This window comes from Podarcis vaucheri (assembly GCF_965113315.1).
Source record: "Podarcis vaucheri genome assembly, chromosome: 1".
Lineage (NCBI taxonomy): Eukaryota > Metazoa > Chordata > Lepidosauria > Squamata > Lacertidae > Podarcis > Podarcis vaucheri.
Genome location: NC_138759.1, coordinates 42,874,856 through 42,896,823, shown reverse-complemented (window position 1 = coordinate 42,896,823; position 21,968 = coordinate 42,874,856). Strand labels below are relative to the sequence as shown.

Genomic DNA, 21,968 nt, shown 5'->3' with positions numbered 1-21,968 from the left:
AAGGAGGAGGGAACATGGATGGTCATTTTGACAGTGGCACACAATAGCATTGTGTACATACTGCAAAAAAACCTTGTGTGCATAAAGAAGACCAACACCATAACAAAGACCTATCTGGAAGCACCACTATACATACTGACAACTACATGAATTCAGTGGGATTTATTTCACAGTAGGCCTGTATAGAATTCAGTTGTGTATAAAGATAGTTAATATTTTACAATTGCAATCCTATGCAGGTTGATTCTTTGGGGCTTACTCCCAGGTAAATGGCCTTACTGCTTTAGGGGTATTGTTGTGTTATGCATATTTTGTTGTAAGTCTTGTAAAACTTGAAGAAGACTTCTTTTGTTTGCCTCTAAATTTGTAGGAGAGTGATGTTATACTATTTTTGTGCTGCTCCTTTTGGATTGTGGTAGATTTTGACTGTAAGCAATAAAGTTCATAACATAGTTTAAATTAAGTAGGATTACCAAATGTGATTTATTTTAAGGGGTGCTCATTATTTCAGAATATTACAAGTAATGCCCTTAAATTTTTTTATAGTTCTATAGAATCACTAATATTTCAACAGACAAACCTAAGATATTTGTACAGTTATTTATAGCAGTGCAATTAAACTATTTTGGTTTGAATGTTTTTGCTTATTTTTTATGATGCTTCTATGAAGCATTTCAAGTGGTTCTTAAATTATTATTACAAAATGCAAAAAGATAGATTATTGTCCCTACTAGAGGTAGGCAGCTAATTACAGTACAGGGAATACTGAGGAAGGGAGACACAATGGTAACGTTTCTTTTAAAAAGAGGTGCTGAAGTTTACTTTTAAAATTTCTTGTAATGAGTCCTACCTGGAAGCATGCCATGCATCTTGGAAACTCCGCTTCTTCTAATGTGTAGGAATAGGCTGCAGTTGTTCAGTGGTGCCTTCCTTGGTCACATGTCTTTATTGTGGCTTCTCATCCCAGGGCTAAGTTGTTGAAAACAGATTGTGTGGTTGAGCTCCATCACAAATTAAACCCTGTTTTTAAGCCTCAAAATCTGATGTAAGTCATACCCATGCAAAATATTTTGGTTAAAAAAGATACTCTCCTTTGCATTTAAAACAGGAGTGAAAAATAGAGCCAAAGTCTATAGTCGCCTCCAAAGGTTAAAACATACAAGAAAGAACCAAGCTGAAGGTGCAAAAATGAGTGGTTAATAGCATTACTTATAGATAAATTATTTGTTTTCCTACAAAGCTGGGATTATTGGGCAAAATTACATGAACTGTTGGTTAGCTGTTTTCATACTTGTTTTAAAGTTCAACAGGCAGTACTAGATCTCAATAATCATACAGTTGTACCTCAGGTTATAGACACTTCAGGTTACAGACGCTTCAGATTACAGACTTCGCTAACCCAGAAATAGTACCTCGGGTTAAGAACTTTGCTTCAGGATGAGAACAGAAATTGCGCAGCAGCGGCGCGGCGGCAGCAGCGGGAGGCGCCATTAGCTAAAGTGGTGCTTCAGGTTAAGAACAGTTTCAGGTTAAGAACTGACCTCTGGAACGAATTAAGTTCTTAACCCAAGGTACCACTGTACAATGTTCTTGTAAAATAGGACAATGTTATCTGAATATTTCAAATAGGGGAGATAAGTTAATGGTTGAGGTGAGATTTGGGCTCTTTCTGGTCCACGGTCTGTTCTCTTAGAAGCAACATTACCACAAGCTCTCTGTTAGCAGTTATCATTAAAATCAAATAATTTGTGAGAAGGTCACAGCAACTTCTTACAAAAGCAGAGTAGAACATAATGTGCCATGTGTAATCTCTTACGCCAAAATATACTTGGCAAATGTTTATTCAGCTTTTAGAAATCTTCACAAGAGGAGTTTGCATGCCTCACCAAGCAGCTTGATAAATCACTTTCATATTGGCCCTCCCACAATTGTTAATATTGTATATGCTTCAGTTGCAGCTTACTCTGACAGCTGCTGTTAGACTCTTTAGAAAGCTATGTTAAAGATACTTTGTAAAGATACAAGAAAGCATGTATATTGCCACACCATGTTGTACAGGTAGAAAAAAATATATACATGCATTCTTATAATTCACAATGGTGTATGGAGTTACATCTGCACAGAAAAATTATGACAGGATTTCTGAGGCAGCCCTGACTCAAGCATTTGTATTACAGGGTTGTGTCCACATGAGGGCAAAATGTTCTATACAGTATTATGTATACGGTTGGAAATATAAAATATGCATGCAGTTCCAATAATTTTTGCTCAGTGATTGGAATACAGTTTGTCCTCTGGGTATTGGGAATAACTGCCACATGCATTTGTGGAGTGATGTTATGCAGCAATAGGACATTTGATCCACGTGCTAGGCAATCAGGTTATTGATTCTTGATAGCCAGTGTGGTATATTGGTTAGTTTGTGGGAGACCAGGGTTCGAATCTCCAGTGAGCCATGAAGCTCATTGGGTGACTCTGGGGTGTCCCTCCCCAGGCCACACGTCTCTTCCAAGCCACATACCTCACTGACCCTACTCTGCGCCCCATCTTGAAAACTGTTGCCTGTCTGTAGTCTGTCCTTTAACTGTAATAATGCTTCTTGCTTGCCTGGATGCAGAATGGAGAGAGGGGTGTGGTGTGTGTAGAAGTATGACTTCAGCATGGCTAGAATGTGGCATACCGTTCTAAGGTAAGTGTCTGCCCTTGGTTTTTCCTCTAGCCTTATGGCCCGGCCCATCACTGGCATGCTGCCCCTGGAAGATTGCCCCAGGTTGTTTGTGGCCCTCGCTCTGAAAGAGGCTCCTCACTATAGTTTACGTGGAAACTTCATGCTTATCCACTTTTCTAAGGGAGTTCTTGGGCTGAGAGCGGTGTGGTTTCTTGTTGAAACCAAACACCAGGATAATCATTATTAGCTAATTTTACAATATCAAAAGCACTGGTAGGGATGAGCAATCTCCTCCACTGGTTCATGCCAGGTTGGCTTGGAAAGAAGCTAAGTTATACCCCTCTTCCCACAAAAGAATCAGGTAGATCTTCTCCCATTGCCCTCTGGCAGCTGGTGCACTGAACAACATACTATGCCAGGCTTTAAGTAGCCCCAAGAAGTAAGTATGACTGCAGGGTCAGTAGAAAAGTATATTTCCCAGGAGCTACTTGCAGCATTGCAGAATAGTGCTGGAGAGAAAAACCTCCATTCTTCCCCTCTTGTGCTTTCCTGCTGTTGAAGTGCTACCAGTAAGTGGGATTAAAAAGAGGAGGTATCTTTGGGCAGATGTGTGTGTGTGTGTGTGTGTGTGTAAATTAGAGGGGAATTATTCTTGGTTAGAGTAACATCTAATGTAGAGAAAGAATTTGTGGGGATCAGGGCTGTCTTTACCCTGGGGTGCAAGGGGTGTGGGGCACCCGGGTGCCAAATTCTGGCGGGCGCCCGGCGCTGAAGCCGCCTAAGCTCTTAACTATCTACCTGTTATGAAATAATAAATAATTTTGATCAAGCTAGAAAAACAAAATACATATATACCTAGGTATTACCGAAATGTATACCTACTGTTTCAGTAAAGGACTTTCGACTTTGTGCGCTCATTTACCAAAGATGCACCGCGCTTGTCATTCACAACGGCGGCGCTTGTCAAACTCAATGATGGCACTTGTCATTCACAACAAGAGATAAGGCATAAGTGTGGTGCCTGACTTAAGCATAATAAAAGTTAATTTGGGGGTTTAACTAAATTTGGGGGCGCTGGGTGGATCTTTGCACCCCGGTGGCACATATGTTAAATCCTCATAGTTCTGATGAGTGTTACAAGCTCTTTAAGGATCTAAAAGTCCACTTTCAATGACTGTTGCTGCTCTCTGCTTTTGAGAGCCAGTGTGGTGTAGTGGTTAAGAGCGGTAGTCACGTAATCTGGGTAACCGGGTTCGCGTCTCCGCTCCTCCACATGCAGCTGCTGGGTGACCTTGGGCCAGTCACACTTCTGTGAAGTCTCTCAGCCCCACTCACCTCACAGAGTGTTTGTTGTGGGGGAGGAAGGGAAAGGAGATTGTTAGCCGCTTTGAGACTCCTGAAGGGGAGTGAAAGGCGGGATATCAAATCCAAACTCTTCTTCTTCTTCTTCTTCTTTTGGGCTCATTGTCATTAATGTGGATTAGATCCCATCTTTACCTAAAGTGTGTGCTGAGAGGATTGTAAAACTCACCATTGTTTAATCACTGATCTGAATAATTTGTATTTAATGATTTTCAGTCAAATCCTGTTGTATGTTTACTGAGATGCAAGCCCCACTATGTTCAATGGCACTTACTTCCAGAAAAGTATGCATGGGATTGTAGTCCTGGTGTATTTAACTATTAAGGCATTATTCTTGGGGCCATAAGGGCCTGAACATATTTTTCAGAGATAGCAGTTACACTGCTCAGTATTTTGAGTTATAAATGATCTTTTTAGTCAGAGTAATTTGAACATAAATGCAACAAATGGTGTATTTGGAAATAAGAGCTGGTTTCTAACACCTTCAGGAAAGAAATTTATATTGCAAAGTGTGAATAGGGATCGTTTAGAAAGAAAGCTATTATGTTTGATATTTTAATCTCTTGTTCACGTTGGCATTTCTGTCTCTAGTATTATGCTTCTCTTGTGTTATATGTCTATAATTATGAGAAAGCTCGGATAAATCTGTAAGGATTATGTCATATTAAATTAAAATCATATTTCTGCCACTGTTATTGGCTAGCCACATTGTCATGCAGATGAAAGATAAAATATATAAATTATTTTGTGGAGAAAAGACCAAGTATGAATGCAATTACTGGCAAGTGGCCAAAACTATAATGTTTTTGCTTTTATAAACAAATCTAATTTGCAGAAATGAATATACTTACTGGTTTAGCCAATTAGAATACAGAAAATAACATGATAGATTATTTCCAAAACAAATTATTTTGCAATGAAGTTCAAACAGCTAAATCACAGAACTAAATGTTTTTGATGTGTTTCTTGTTCGAGCTCTAACTGACTGTATTTCTTGTCACGATGCAGCAACATATCCGCATCCTCCTTGGATTCAGTGAAATTCAGTGAATTGGGTAAAAAAGATTATCATAGAAGCAAATGGAACCTGAATAGCCAATCTGTGTGGCAAAATGAAACACGCAGCAAGCTACTTAGATTTCCTTCATGCTATTTTCATGTTGATTTGAATGTTTTAAGTTGTAACTTGGTGTGGTGGTGCATGCCTGCAATACTCCTGGAGATTGAGGCTGGTGAATCGCTTGAGCTCAGGATTTTGGTGCTGCTGTGGGCTATGCTGATCAGGTGTCCGCACTAAGTTTGGCATCCATGGTGTGATACGTTTGAAATGCAAGGCATAAAACAACCAGATGAAAACGGGTGCAGATTTCCCTGCCTCAACAATTACGCTGCTTCCAAATTGGAGCATTTTCCAGGTATTGTATCTAAATGTCCTATTTAGACTGGCTTTAAGCTTCCTGATTTTTGAATGGCTGGTGCAGGGAATCCAGGTGTTGTGGACTTGTTACTTATTTATTAAATTTGTATACCGCTCTTCATCCAAAGATCGCAGGGCGGTTCGCAACATAAAAGCTGCCAATAGAAGTTAAGGGCAGTATCCAAAATGTTAATGTTGTTGTGACAGAACATCAGTGTGCCCAACCCTCACGAAATTTGAACACATTCTTCTGATGTGATCTAGAATGCAGGAGATAATGTGCCTGGCTCATGATGTTCTAGGATTGTAGGAAGATCCTGGCCATGTTGGAGCATCTATACCATGACTGCTTTTCATGCTGGCATTGCTCCAGCTTCTGAAGGTGGTGGGTGTGGACTGCAGAGGTGGGTAGTGGCAAACACGGCAAATGCAGCTTTCTTGACCAATTTCCACCCCTTCCAGTATTTTAACCTGTTTTATCCCCCTTCCTCATCCGCTATAGCAAACAGAACTATACCACAATTAGAGTGTTAATTTTAATGGACGGTAACATCTTGCATTGTTTATCTTGTATCCTTATTTATGCATTATAGCATACTAATTTCTCTGTAAGTGCTGCACAATTCTTTTGCGTAATGTTGACCACATTATGTTAGCAAACATTACAGTTTGTTCCATGCTACAATATGGATAAAAAGCATCAGAGCAAACTCCTCTTGAAAATGTGTTTCATTCAATCAACCTTGCAATTAGCTACTTGCCTAGGAGAAATTGTAATTGCCTCTGGGTGAGCAGTTGAATGGTAGGAAGCTTTGGCCAAGAATGAAGGCTTAAGGGTTGGGAGAGTACTGTGTTGCGCTACAGTATAGTGTCAAAGCACTATTTCTGTGTGAGCATTTCTTCTTTCAGCAGGGTTGCCTGGTTGCACCCTGGAGATTCTTTATTTAACTTTAAATCTACAGCTCTGGGAGGTTGGCAGTCACAGATTTTCCCTTGTGTTTTCACCTTCTGATCCTTTTCAGTTGTCCTGATTCCTTATCCACTATAGGAAGCTTGATTCCAGGAGTGCCAAGTAGGAATTACATGCATTGGGGATTGGTGGGGAAGAGACCAAATGGCTTTGGTGGCAGGGGAGCAATTCATTTGTCCATTTAAGTTAGCTGATGGGATAATTAATTGTGTTCTTTAACTGTGTGCTGTGTAATTCATTGTCCTGTTTCTTCCAGATTACATTGTATGATCTCAGGTTCTAGTATAATAAGAGTTGGAAAAAATCTCCCTATTCCCTTTTCTCCACACTATGGACATTTTTTAAAACCATTATCATAAACCAGTTTTGTGAACTAAAAAGCCCTAAATATTCTAACCTTTGTAGGGTAGTAATTCCAGCTCCTTGATAATATTGATTGTTCTTTTATTCATCTACAAAAACTAAGTATTGGTGTTTTGTTACTGAAACATTTTTCTCCACATTTTGAATGAACACAGTATTCTGGCTGAAAAGGAAACTGTTAGCAATGAACAGCAGGTGGAGTAGGCAGTTGACTTTTCACTTTCGTATTGATCCTATCCAATATTTGCTGTACATGGTTATTCTAGGCGTTAGAGCAGAAGTAGTAGTTGACTGCTAAAAGAAACACTGAAAAAGACATCGGTGACTCCCCACCCACATTTCTTGGTAGGACTTACATGCTAAAGAGGAGCTAAGCAGAAAAGAAGAGACTGGAAGGGCTAAAAGAGCAACTTTCATCCTAGTTAGAAATTATATATATATAACATTGGCATGTAAATTTACAGAATGATCTTAGCAAAGTTTACTCTCATTGGGTTAAGTGGGATTTTTTTCCAGTAATTAAGCATAAGATCACAATATTGAAGTGCTTTATATATGTTTTTCTAAGATCTGTTATCTCATGCATTGAAAGCTAAATCATTTTTAATCTTTGTGTTAACCCATTTAAGGTACTCTTCAATTTGTTGTTAAAAGGAGGTTAAAGTGTTCTGCATCATATTTTGATCAGTGCCTGTCTTGTTTGTTGAATGGAGTGTTAATTTTGTAATGCTTCTTTTCTGGATTGCAAGCAGGTGAAAATCTTTATAGCTAAGTACTCTTAATTTTAGGTGACTCACCCCCTCCTTTCCCCACTAAATAAATAAAATTGAACTAGGATTGCTTGGAAACTAAATTCTTTGTGTGTCGTGAGAAAACTTGGTGATGTAATCCCCAATTACTAGGATATCTGTTATAAAAAGAATTCAATAAATGGGGAGAGTTTGGTCTGTGAAACAGAGTTCATTAACAATTTGAAAGGCATCTGCTTACAATTTCTCTAATTAAAAATCTGGAATATTTAATTTGCAATTTCTGAGACTCAAGTATTCTTGCAATATTCAACCTAGGGTAACAGCTGAGTTAACATAGTGCAAAGTATGTGATCAGATAGGTAGTCCACAGGAAGGGGTAGACCATACACCAAACAATAACTCTAATTATTTTATTTTACTACATTAGAGCTAATGATTGTTTTTGTTTTTTCTAATTCTCAGTAAATACTTTTTTAAAAAGTCAATATTTTATAGCTTTTGATTAGAGCTCAAATTTTCAAGCCAACTCTATAATTACCTAACCATGCTTGACCTTGGAAAAGTGGTATAATCTTTCATTGGTGATACAATTTTTTTGAAAAGGCTTTCTCTGGGATTAGAACACTAATGTAATGAATCACTTCCATGGGTGTAATTCCTTCTGGATGTACTTTTAAGATTTATTTATTTTTAAATCTTCCACACTTATACTATCCAATGAACCCCTTGACTGTGATGTAAGCTTTCACAGTTCTCACCACAGTTTCACCAATTTCTGTTGTGCGTTTTGGAGTTTTCAGTCTTTGAATTCACCTTTAGCCCAAACATGCAGCTTGGGGACCCACTTACTAATTTTATATCATATATTTGTAAAGCATCAGTGCAGCTGTTGCAACCTGCTTTAGATCATGCTGTGACCTAGTATTGGATCCTTATCTGCCAGTTAGAAACCAGTGGTGTTTTAACTACACAGAGCAGAAGACGTATGATAGTACATATATATAGTTAAATTTATCTGGGCAATTTCTCTTCTCTGGCATGGCTTTAAAGTCTTACTGCTGAGGAGCATAAAGTGGGGGTAGTTTTACCCCCTTTGATTCCCCACAGTATGTCATATTCCCTCAGCTCTGTACCATGCTGCTCAAAGAGGCTGCACGTACAATGGCTAAGCTAAATGCTTTGCATGTCTTCTGAGTTAGACTGAAAGAGCTTGGAGGTTGCTTAGCAACCACCAAACATGCGTCAGAACTGGAAAGTGAGAAAGCCATCTTGTTCAACTTATTTTTTTGTATTCTGAAAAAGTGGAATGAGAATTCTACTGCAATTATTGCTATAAAGGCAAAAGTCAGTAGGTGCTTTGCCTGACCACTTTAATTGTGTTCAAGCCTGTAACCCAATGGCCACTTATTCCCAAGCAAACCTCACTGAACCCAGTGAGTCTTATTCCAGACACAGCAAACAGTTTTGTGACATCGTTAAGACTAATATTTATTATGGCATAAGTTTTTGTCAGTTATAGTCCACTTCATCAGATGCATGAAATGTTATCTTGAGGTTGGGTGTGTGTGTGTGTATCTACACAATTGGGCAGGGGTAGGGAGAAGAGAACGTAAAAAGGGGGTCAGAAGGAAATGAAATACAGAAAGTACTGGTAGAATTACAAATAGTGATAATTATGTTATTAAGCATAGCCATTCACCACAAACAATAGGGTGATGAGAAAAACCTTTGTCTCAATTGAGTCTACAACTTGATAAATTGTAATTCAGAGGTTTCCCATTACGGTGTCTCATTGAAGCTTCCTTATTCTAGTATGGCCACCTTAAGGTCCCTTATAGCAGGCACCCCCAAACTTGGCCCTCCAGATGTTTTGGGACTACAACTCCCATGATCCCTAGCAAACATGACCAGTGGTCAGTGATGATGGGAATTGTAGTCCCAAAACATGTGGAGGGCCAAGTTTGGGGATGCCTGCCTTATAGAGTACGGACGTTGAAATATATATATATTCAATTCCTCTCTGTATTCAACATATTGCAAACGGAACATACTCTGCACAAAATAATAAATCGACACAAATGTGATAGCAGAAATGGCAATATCCAAATGCACTGTGGAAACATTTCAACCTCTTTGGCTACCCCTATGGAAATTCTTCCAGTTACTGTGCCCAGACCCATAGATTTGCTGTAGTGCTGTTGCATAGATTGAGGGTGATATGGGGAGCCTATATCCAATGACAGGATAATGCATGCAGAACTTTGCATTAGCATGTCAAGATTAATACACACAAGCTTTGTTTGGAGTAGCCACAAATATAGCAGTAGCCATTCAGACTTCTTCTGTGGTTGTAGTCCTGTGATTTGTGGTCCTCTGAGGTGGGAAAAAGGACTTCAAATGTTTGGTATTAGTAATGCAGAGGTACTCAGCTTAAAGGTAACTGTTCAAAAAGAGTGGTACTTAAATGTATTGAAGTGGACAATCTTACTGGTTTCCAGCTACATTTAACTCAATTATATATTTTGAAGTCACAAAAAAGGTTTCCTGGAATTAAAAGTGGTGTGCTTGTGCACACACATGCACATGTACAATAACTCAAAAGTCTGGCAAATTACTCCTGCAAGTTGAAATTCTCCTGCAAGTTGAAAGTAGCTAGAGGACATGCTACAAAAGACTGATTTTTTGCAGTATGGCATGACTTTATTTACAAATGAAGAAGCCCATGGCTGTATGGTCCTCCTTGTTTATTCCAAGGTGTGGGAATTGTGAAAGGCAGACATACGCTCTTTATATTTCTGTTGGACTAGTAGTAATTGGGAAGCAAGGGAAACAGTGATGTTAACTCTTCATTACTTAGTTTTTTCATTTGGAGAGTCTGTGAATTCCTTAGGGAAATGCATGTTTGCACAGAAAATATTGTAGTTTTATCTTCTCCTGTATCTTACATTACACAAGAATTTAGTGCTTTTTGTTACTTCCTTTTATAATTTACAAATGTTAGTAAAAACTAAATTTAAAAAAAACAACTAATTGCCAGCAAAAATGAATAGTTAGGCATTTCTGTTTGACAGCATGGAGTTTGGACTTTGAATAAAATTTTATGATGATTGTTCCAGTTGTGTTTGCTCGGGGGGGTGGGGTACGTCAAATGCTTTGCCTGCAGAAGTTCCTGGTTCAATCCCTGACATCTCCAGATAGGGCTGGGAAAAACTGCTGTCTAAAACCCTATTGTGCCAGTGTAGAGCACCATCGATACCTAGTACTGATAGATCAATAACTGGCTTGGTTTGGAGGTGGTAGCATTTTATGTACCTGTGTCTGATATTTCTTGTGCTTTGAAAATGAGGTGCTGCATTTGGAAGAGGCTTCTCTGTTGATGTAAATACTAATAAATGAATTGTGCACACAAAATCTAAGCACTGATGTTTTGATTCAAGGTTACAGAATGCTTTTCTACTTGCAGGTCTGCTTTCAGAGAAACTTTGTATTAAGTCCTCTTTATAAGGCATTTTCTGCAGCTGGAAATTAATTCCTGAGTACAAACAACAGTGTCTTTAAAGTACAGATGAATGGTGTCATTTATGAATAGTGCATATAAGTTTAAATGTGTGACTTTTGCTTTCAAATACATACAAGCAGGTGTCTGATCAGGGCTAGTCTGTCATGCGGCAGGGTAAAGCAACATGCTTCAGGCTGCAACACCATGGGTGGTGGAGGAAAAAAAGAAGGCAGAAATGTCTGAATGATGCAGCAAGACTTTTTAAAAGTGTCCATACCAGAAGGGTAGCACCATTTGTACTCTGCTTTGGCAGAAAAATGTCTTGAGCCAGTACTGCATTTGATCCTTAGTAGACAACCACTTGTGTATACTTTTAAAATATACTTATACATATACATACATATATATATATATATACATATTTGCTTTCGTAGTTCCAGTAACAAGAAGCCGAAAGCACCAGCCTGAAGATGACGAGTGAGACCTCGTCGAAACGTCGCACAGACACCCCGACTCTTACACGGGAAGACACCCGAAGACACCAAAACCTGCATATATACATATATACACACACACACACACACACACACACACACACATATATACTGTGCCATGCATGAAATTTGTTTTTTGTTGTTGAGGCTTGTTTTCTGATAATGAAAATAGTGGTGTGAAGCTGACTTTATATGTGTGTGAAATGGATTGAGGCAACTGTAGCCATGTATGCCCATGTGTTGGAAGGTGTGGGAGAGTCCTTTGTAAATGATCCCCTAAGTGCTGGTTTTTATGTTTTTTACCACATGAGTCATTAGCCTTTTCAGCTGGTTGTGAATGAAACAGCTGAAACTAGAAAACCACGTGAATGTACATTTTCTTCTTAAAACCATTAGTTGCATTAGTGGTTAGTAGTTGCGTTATTTTCTATTGCTAATGTTTCTGGAGTCTAAAACCCAGGTAGCATGTAATCATTTCTCCTTACTGACATTAGGCTTAAAGGAAAACAACAACAAAGTGTTTGATGGAACCTTACAGACTAACACATTTGTTGTAGAGCATTCCAACCCCCGAGATCCACTGTTCTAGATGCTCTGCTAGTGAGCAGCATCCATTGCACTGTCAAACAGTGGCAGAGGGTTGAAGATACTCCAAGTAGATCCATTGCCAACCCTGCTGCCATCATGTAATGGCAATGGCCCTGATCCAAGCCCCATTTGCTGCAACAACTTGGGAGCTGGCGCTTTCTGTCCTGCCAGTTTCAGCAATACTGTGGAAGCTACACCACTCCATCAAGTGCTGCTGCTACCAGTTGAGGGGTTGGATGGATCCGTTAGCATTTAATGTGCCACAAGACTCTGTGCTGTGTTTGCTGTAACACTGAACCTCAATCATTTTGTTGGTTTGTCTTTTCTGAAAATTAATTAGCAAGTGAAAGAAGCTGCAGGAGCTGTAATCTTAGTCTCTAATAGTATATATTTTAAAAGAATGAACAAAATAGTTAAAATCGAGGTTTGACAAGGCGTTTTTTAAAAAAAAACATGTACAAGTTCTTATTTTCCATTTTTTGTAGAACAAATATGGGGTGGCCTAGGGAACAGCTGGCTTCCTAGATGTGCTAAGCAAGATTGCTGGAAGCGCCGGCCGCAATTGTGCCTCTGTTATTTATAATGTGACAAAGAATGTGATATTTTGTTTTCATTTGGGAAAGCAAGAGTATCTGTGCATATGCATTTTTCTAGCACTGCTAGCATTTCCGTTTTTCACATGGAGCCTGAGTAATGCAAATGGTTATCCATGTGATAATGAAAGCAAAGCCACCAGATGAAGGTGTTTCAATCCTGGAGGCAAAATGGTAGTCCTGTTTAGCCGTTTTTTCAAGAGTGCACTAAATGTGTTAAGGAGTGGGACCCTGTCCTTCTGGACTTGACCTGATGTTTCATATTAAGTCAGACAATAGAAAACAGGAAGCAATGCTCGTACAACTGTAGTCCTTAATGTGATCAGGACCCCAGCATACAAATGTACGCGCACTGGTGCTGCTTTTCAGATTTCCTACACAGTGAGTATCGGTAGATGTTGAGGTGAGGCCCATGGGGCATGGTGATATTTGGGATGGGTGACAACAAAGCATAGTTCACACCTCATATGACCTCCCTTCCACACAGGTTTAACGTACATCTGGGTCAATGACTGAACAAAGCTGGGGTCCCTGTTACAGCACAGGTCAATGTTTGTTCTTCAACTCTCATTGATCCTAATTGGCAGTTATTTTATTTGTAAAGCAGTGTTACTGGGTCTGCCCCAAAACCAAAAACCACAAATAGGACATGCAGATGAGTTGCAAATGATGATTCCTGATTTGTAGGGGGTTGGACTAGATCACCCTTGGGATTTCTCCCAGCTTTACATTTCTGTGATTCTATGTTCACAATTTAATGTTAACATGTGGTGGGAGAACACCTCATCTGTATCCATAGGCACATTATTCGTGTTGCTTCTGTTCTGTTAACAAAACTCAGTCACCTAGTCTTTTTCTTAGTTTTCTGAGAGAACCAATATATTGGTAAAAGGACAAGAAAGGACCAGCTTTTTCTGTTTTATGCTCTATATGAGGTCAAAGCTAATGACCTGGTGTCCAATGTTGATGAAGTGTTTTTTGTAATTTTGTGGTCTTCCATAAAGGTACACAACATAGATTAGAAAGTTGTGTGCCCACTATCTGTTTCTGTAGCTGACCTTTTTTTTCTAATTAAACCTTTTACCTTTGGTAGATCTCTTTAAAGGTCACAGATGAAGGAAATAAGTGAAAGAAATCATTCTTCATTGCATGAATTGCATGAGGTGTAATATTATTGGCAGTAGGAGAATGATTGAGAAAATGTTATAAACTATCACAGTTACTGAAGGGCAGTACGGAAAGCTGTATTTATGAATGCCTTAAATGTCAGAATGAAGCCCATACAACGTATGTAAACTAATGAATGCAACATATTTCCCCTTTCCTAGATTTGTTTTCTTCTGTACTGTCCAGTTTTATAATTTTGACAGACTTTATTAATTTAATTTCAGCAGTACTGTTTAAAATAGCTGTGTATGAGCAGCAGAAAAGCAGAAACGAACATTTTAAAGCTCAAGAAAATTGATGCTGTTCTACCTTCAGATTTTAATAACCATCTTCAGGCAAAGTCTGAAGAGAGCAATGTACAAATCCTTGAGGAGTGCTATAACTTTAACAGTTTGGTAGTTTCTGATAAAATTGTGGCTGAGTTATTTTTACCAATGGTTACTTTCGAATGAATAGCTAATGATTAATTGGAAGGATATTGGGCTTATCTTCACAATGCGCAACTGGGAAAACAGGAAGTATAATGGAGGACAATTTAATTAATTTCAGTGAGACAACAAACTAAATTGTTTGATTTCTCATCACACCACCTCTTCTGTCAGCTGCTAGGTTGCTAAAGGAGCAACCAATATAATTTATTATGCCTGTCGTTACAAAAAAGGCACAGAAATGATGTACCTTCCCCAGCTTTTGTATTTACAGAGTAGAACTAGCATTTTGACTTGCAGCTGAGAAAAAAACAACCTGTTTCTGATTGCAGAACTAGTCACCCTCTGATACTTCACAAGAGAAAGCTGTGTTATCTCCTGGGCTATATTCATTTGTGGTTTCTTCTGAATGTGTTGAGTCTAGTTATCTTGATATTTGTGAATGAGTTCTTCCCTGATTTGCCTAAAGTGTTGCCTGATGGGAATTCAGAGACACCAAAAAATAATAACGGTTTTCAGTGTAGGAGCTGAAGCAAATGCAGTCTGCGCTGGAAATGATTGGTACAAGAGGAGACTCATGAAGCCTACACAGGTATAGTGAGGAAACACTCCTATTGACTTTGTAATTCCCCATGTAGTCCATGAAAGCATTAAGAAGTGGAAGGAAGCCCCACAGAGGTAATAGACAAAAAACCCATGAATTATAAAGACAAAATAGAGCTAGAAGCTCACTATGTCCTGTTGGGTTGGATCAGTGCCTTCCCATTCAGTGTCTTTTAGCTGCCATACCTGCAGCATTTTTGAAGAATTGTGTTAGGAATGGTTTTAGTCCAGGGGTCAGCAAGCTTTTTCAGCAGGGGGCCGGTCCACTGTCCCTTAGACCTTGTGGGGGACCGGATTATATTGGGGGGGGGGAATGAATTCCTATGCCCCACAAATAACCCAGAGATGCATTTTAAATAAAAGGGCACCTTCTACTCATGTAAAAACACGCTGATTCCCGGACCATCCGTGGGCCAGATTTAGAAAGCGATTGGGCCAGATCTGGCCCCCGGGCCTTAGTTTACCTACCTATGTTTTAGTCCTACTGTGACTTGAGGTCAGCCTTTCAGCCAAGAGTTGTGATGGGGACAAGTGTGTTATGTGTGTGTAAATATATATTGATTATAGTGACTAATAAAACAAACAAAAAATTGAATATATATGCAAACTGTATGTCTGTGTAGTCAGTGCAGTGCATGCATGAGAGCCACTGCATGCTTGGTGGTCTCTGGCCACTATAGTTGCTGGCATGCAGCGCTTGGAGAGTTGGCCAGACTTGCATGTGGCCTTTGATTCTGCTGTGGTCTGCTTCTTTTATTTGGGGATAAAGCAAAAGCGGCCTAACTCTCCAGTGCTCTCTTGTCCAAATGAAACTAAACTGAGTAGCACTGTCTCTGGAACGTCTCAGTGGTTGGCGAGTTGATAAAAATTATGTACTCCTCCAAGGAACTTAAGGCAACATAGCCAGGACTTGCCTATTTAATTCCTATAACATGTAGAGAAGGTTAGATTGAGAAAGAGAGAGTAGTCCAAAGTCACCGTCATATTTGTTCGTTGAAGTGAATTTGAACATGGGTCCAGCTGATCCACTACACCATGCCTACATATATGATTGTAGTGGTCTGCTGTGGGTACATTCGTACACCCCAGTCTTCAGTGGTGTATCTGATTGCGCAATAGGTACAAGAGGATGCCTGTTTGATACTGCACTCTCTTGAATTATATGTTCCTTTCTCCCACACTGGTGCAGTAAAATTTCCAGTTTATGCATTTCATTCTCCGTTTTCGTTTAGCTCCTGTAGTAAAATGTATTTTGTTAAATATTTATACTTGACCTTTTATACATATTTTGTGAAAATGGGAAAATTACTAATCCCTGTTAGGTGCTTTGAATTGTTGTCATATAAGCTCATAAAACCCAGCTGTGTTTTTAAAAGTATATATATTTTTAAAAGTGGAAAGCAGTGGCAACACTGACAATAGGAGGCAAACAAGAACAGCTGGGGAAAAGGTTATTTTACTCTTCTATCTTTCATAACTACTGCACTAATAAAGGCAAATTATATTCTAAGGCATGAGTATATTTAAAAGAAATGTGAACTCTGCATTTATGAAACTATTTGGAGCAGGCTTTGAATGTGAATACAGTATTTTCAGGTCTGTCCTGTAATGAAACTACAAATTGCAAGCACTTGCAATTTAGGTATATCCACTCAAATGTAGAAATCAGTGAATTTGTGGAATTGGCCTGCACTATTTTACATTGCTATGAGAATTCCATAGTTTAATTCATGCTGAAATAGAGAAAAATGGACCACTATGCGGTCATAGATATTTTTCCACTGTTATTTCCATATGCAGAAAATTGTGTTTTGATTTAATCTTACTGTAAGTATGGGGTTGTGGGTAGAACCATCTGGTTGCTAGGACAACCCTGGAATGTTCATTCAAAAGCTAGCAGCTTGGAGTGGGTGGAAAACCAGTAGAACTTGTCAGTTACAATTGGCTTGTTGGAGACAGAATGCAAGGATATTGGTGCTGGAGGTCTATTCAGATTTGATTTTCAAGGATAGGTTACCATTAAAATGGTAAATGGTTTGATTGCTGTGGATTTTTAGTTTCTGACAAATAGTTTAAACCGTGACTTAAGATGAAGTTTACAAGAATTCAAATTAATACTTAGCAACTAGGTCTGAAAAACCTAACAGCAGTCTTAGACATGTCTGCATGTCTACTCAGAAGTAAATGCCGTTTTTTTCCAAGTGGGCTTACTACTAGGTATAGTAGTAATAAAATGATAATAAAATGAATTTTATTAAGGGACTTTTAATGTAACCCAGTTACAACAGTTGAATTTTTAATTCATTGCTGTACCTAAAAAGAGTGACCATTGGCTAAAATATGCAAATAGGAGGATGGAAGGTGGTAATGTTGCTGAATATGGAACATCTGGGGATCATCATTAATTGATGACTAAAATACTGCTAACCATGGTAGACACCAATACTATTGTGATGAAGGTTGAATTGAAAGCCAAAAGCCCCTGTTCCCTTACCTCTGAACTTTGGCAAAACTTAATATGAATCAACTTGAGTATATTCCTATTGGTGTGTTTGTATGTATACTAAGACAGCAGTAGCTGACTTCAGCATTCAGGTGTTCATGTTGACAGAACCTTCAGCATTCATGTTGACAGAACCTTCTGTTCTGTCAACATTGCTAACTTGGCTTACTCATCACGAGCCCTTAAGTTGATGATATGAAACTTTACTGGTAGATGACTGCTGTTTCCTCGCATACAGCAACTTACCACTAGCTTTCAACAGATCTAGAAGTGTGCTTGACAAAAAAAGTCTTCAGACATAAGATCTGTTCCCTTCTATCACAGTGAATGATTCCCTGGGGTTTTAATTTTGGTGGGGAAAGTATTGATTTCCTTCACTGAAGAATTTGCTTTTTGGTCAGTTGGAGTCAATTTTATAGCCCTTCAATCTTATTTAGTGGTGAAGAATGTGAACTGTGAACCATAAACTCATTTTAGGGTTTAGTCGAGCTGTCACCTCTTACCTTCAGCTTTTGTCACCATCAAAAATGTGAGGGTGGTATTAGTGGTGTGGTGTGAAACAGTAATGATTAGACCTGGGCAATGTTTTGATACATCATCCAGGACTGGTATGAGGGGCAGACTGCGATGGTGGCTTTACTCGGTGCTATGTTGCGGGTGAAACGGATGCCGCTCCCGAGTCCTTCTGCTACCAGTGCCACTTGCAACTTTGGGTTGCTGGTAGCAGAGGGACTCGGGAGCAGCGGTGGTTTCACCCATGATATATTGCCAAGTGAAGCCGCCATTGCTCTGCCTCTCATACTGCTGAAGGAGGAGCAAGCTGTATCACAGCCTAGGAGAAGAGAAATAGTTGTGAGCTATTTTCACTCTTTGCTCCACATTTTGGAGGACCCTGGGGCAATATGTCCTCAGGAAGAGAGCTCCTTGGGTAGAAGTACTGTTTCACTGCTTTCTCTAAGAACCCACCGTAAGCAAATCTGCAACAGGAGCAAAGAATTTGAGGAAACAGATCTAAGTGAACTTTCATTTCCAGGCTGTCTAGAGTGTAGCTTAAGTTGATAGCTTGCTATGTTTCTGATGAAGAAAAGGAGAAAGAAATTAATTTCCAGATTAATGAAGACAAAGATGTTTAGACTATGGGGTATAAAGAGGCACAGAGCAGAATAATCTGACTCATTGACTTCCTATCCTCAGATAGTTGCCAAGTGCTTGTTATGAGCATGTTCTCCCACATTTCTTCTGCATAGGTCAAGAAATGGTTTTCCATTTAAAGCAAGAGATTAGCAGCTGCTAACAGATTTCAGTTAGCATCATATTCTTGTTGTATGTTTAATTCCTGTAGATAATTTGTGATACAATCTGGACATTAAAAAGGAACAGTAAATGGTTTAAGAATAGTTTGAGAAAGTGGTGTTGATGATGATGGTGGTAATAATAATAATAATAATAATAATAATAATAATAATAATAATTTATTTGTACCCCGCCCATCTGGCTGGGTTTCCCCAGCCACTCTGGGCGGCTTCCAACAAAGATTAAAATACATTAAAATGTCACACATTAAAAACTTCCCTTCAGATGTCTTCTAAATGTCAGTACCATGGAATAAACCTTGGCCCAGGGTTAAACCTTGTTTTAAACTTTAACTGTGAAAGAGCATGAAGCCTGATGGCACACAACTGAATGTAAGGGGATATAATAAATAGGCTACCAGATTTTTGGGTAATCCATCACAGTCTTAAAATTGAAGAGAGAATAAATGTAAATCCCCTAGATCAGCTGTTTACTATGACACTAGGACAGTGTTGCCATGAAATTTAGTGTCACAGACAGATATAGTGATGCAGGTTCTAAGTACTGACATGCCAGGGCAGGTAATCTGGACATGCCTACTAAATGAAATGTTAAATTGGGACATTGATTTAAGGTAGCTGTCTTAATTTTTCAGAAAACCAAACACAGATTAAAAGAAAAGGCTAATTAAAGCTCTTATTCAATCTTCTTGCTGCTACATGTCATAGGCCTCGGCTGATCTTGAGTCACAAGAAGAGGAAAAAGAAGAACAAGGAAGTTATTCAAGAAGAAAAGTAGTTTCCAACTGGCACCGTTATGAAGATACGGAGAAAGAAACACAAAATGACAATGGTGAATCACAGCGTGGGACAGACTTCAGTGTTTTGCTTAGCTCAGCAGGTAAGGAAGAGAAATCACAAACAGCGTTTAATTTTATATGTTGCATATTTGTCTCCTCATAATGGCATTTGGAATGCCTCGTTTTTGCTGCTGGTAATGGAATTCTCGAAAAGAAGACTGATTTAATAATTCGCTAGCTAAAAGCCTATGGGCAGTGTTATAACAAGATGTGTGAGAGCATAGGAAGCTGCTTTATAGCAAGCTAGGCCAGGGTCCATTTATCTTAGCATCATCTGCACCACTGGTCTTCGAACAATGATTTGGGACCCACTAGTGAATTGCAGCCAGATGCAAGATGGGTCACAACAGGAGCACTACCATCATACAAGTATATGGTAAAAGATTAAGAAGTAAATCCCCCAATGCATATTTGAGTTAAAAGTGGACTCTGAATCTGAAAAGGTTGAAGATACCTGATCTACACTGACTGCCAGTGGTTGTTCAGGGTTTTTGACAAGTTGTTTCCAGTGCTCCACCACTGAGCTGCTGTCCCCTAATTTTATTTATTTATGTATTCCATTTAGATAAGATCCTATATCAAGATAGGGATGTGTAGCAGCTTTGTGCTGGGGCTGAATAACTAGGTGAGTCAGGTGATTTGGAGTGATTTTACTCCTCTCAGTCACACCATGATGTCAACAAAGTGACCCAAGTTGGATCAGGGCCTCCATAAACCTTTGCGTTGGACTATGATTTCCTTTATTCTACTTTTTTTGCAAACTGCAACTCTGTTTTTTTGCTAAACTCTTTAAGTCTGAGAACCATAGTCTATCAGACTTACCAATACTTGCTATACAGATGCCAACATATCCAACAATTTTAGCAAAAAGGGAGAAACTGGATGGGCATTTTGGACACATTAATACCGCATGGGCTCAACTTATAGGACAGTACAGCATTGCTTAGTTTCAGCAAAATGAAAGCTGTCTGAGCATTCCGTCCTCAAAGCTCTATAACTGATGAAAATGGCTGCCAACATGTTTTGCTATAAGAATTGGAAATTTATTTTTTGTTAGTCATTGATGTGTGTGTGTATACACATACATAGACTTTTTTGTGACAGTACTCAGTGGTACAGAGTATTAGCACCCATGACACCTTTATCAATATATAATACTAGCACCCTTTTTAAAAAACCAAAAAACCAAAAAAAGCACTCTGGGTGTGGGCAAATTCATTCTGCTATGGGCTGTGCGAGCTGCAGTCCTATTACGTCTGTGTAGGCTTGTATAGTTCTAGTAAGCCTTTCAAGTAGTTTAAAGGCAAGCTTACCCTAGCTCTGACAGTGTCTTGGACTGTACCCATTGACAGTTCTGTATTACAGCTTTGCATGTGTATGTTTGGATGTTACGCCTAATTCTTGGTCTATCATCTGAGACAACCTTTTCTTTCTTTTGGGCTTTATTTCTGGTAAATAAATCATGGCACGGTGTAATAAATCATGTGCTGTTGTTCATCTGAGGTTGTATTTACCTAATTTTAGGACATGCCAAGGAACAGATGATTGTTATTATGTCCTGATATGTAAAACCACAGAATTCAAAGAGGGTAAACTTCCTTTCTCCCTATGACTGTAATCAGCTTCAGTGTATTGAACAGCTTCAGTGTATTTAACTGAGAGTGCGTGTATGTGAAGATGAAAATAGCATTTTTTTGTCAGTTTGAAGTATTCATACTTTTCCAAGTTCTTTAGGAACATTTAGAAGTAGAACTAGAGCATTAATGGATAAAAAAAGGCTTGTGACTTTGGTATGTGACAGTTTCTAAACAATTTTGTTTGCATGAATTCCATGTGTGATCTTGCATCTGAAAGTCTAATCAGTTTTGGTTAGCATCATTATATTGCCATTCAGGTCATATCTTGAAAAGAAGTAGAATGTTAATGTGTGCATATTGCAAAACTTGAAATATAATTTATTTTAGTACATTTAGTACATTACGCTTTTATCTTTTTTAAAAAATTTGGATCTGCTACAAAATGTAGCAGATTTCTCTGGAACACTTGAAGATATTAGAGGTGAATCATTCAGGTATTGAATATTTGCTGTTTTGAGAGTCTTGTTATGCTGAGAATGCAGAGGAGAAAAGTAATAAATAGTATTGATGGGTGGGTGGAATTGATGCACACTGTATGTGACACTAAAGATAAGTTACATTTATACCTAGCTAGAACAATGTTTGAATTTTATTACAGTATAATTTTCTCTGCAAAAATAAAATATATAGAGTCTTGGGCATTGTTAGCTCTTTGTTATTCATTGTAATTTAGGAAATACATAAATAGAGGTATAGTGCTAATAAGCATTTTTCAAAATGGATTACTGAATTTCTGCTTGAGGCAGGTGCCCTTAATGAGGCATAGAGATGA

General features: G+C 38.7%; 2 protein-coding genes across 3 annotated transcripts in view; one reads left to right on the top strand and one right to left on the bottom strand.

The window, feature by feature from the left end:
• Positions 1-21,968, top strand: part of AVEN (apoptosis and caspase activation inhibitor) — a 97,568-nt gene that overhangs the window by 2,048 nt on the left and 73,552 nt on the right. Inside the window, exon 2 of the mRNA XM_082240864.1 lies at positions 19,429-19,600. Within this exon, the coding sequence (XP_082096990.1) occupies positions 19,429-19,600 (172 nt within the window). The remainder of the gene's footprint in view (positions 1-19,428; positions 19,601-21,968) is intronic.
• Positions 1-21,968, bottom strand: part of CHRM5 (cholinergic receptor muscarinic 5) — a 57,509-nt gene that overhangs the window by 9,449 nt on the left and 26,092 nt on the right. The window contains exon 2 of one of the 2 annotated variants that reach the window (XM_082240268.1): positions 851-969. The exons of the other annotated variant lie outside the window; for it this stretch is intronic. The gene's annotated coding sequence lies outside the window, so the exon portion shown is untranslated. The remainder of the gene's footprint in view (positions 1-850; positions 970-21,968) is intronic. 2 annotated transcript variants of the gene reach the window in all.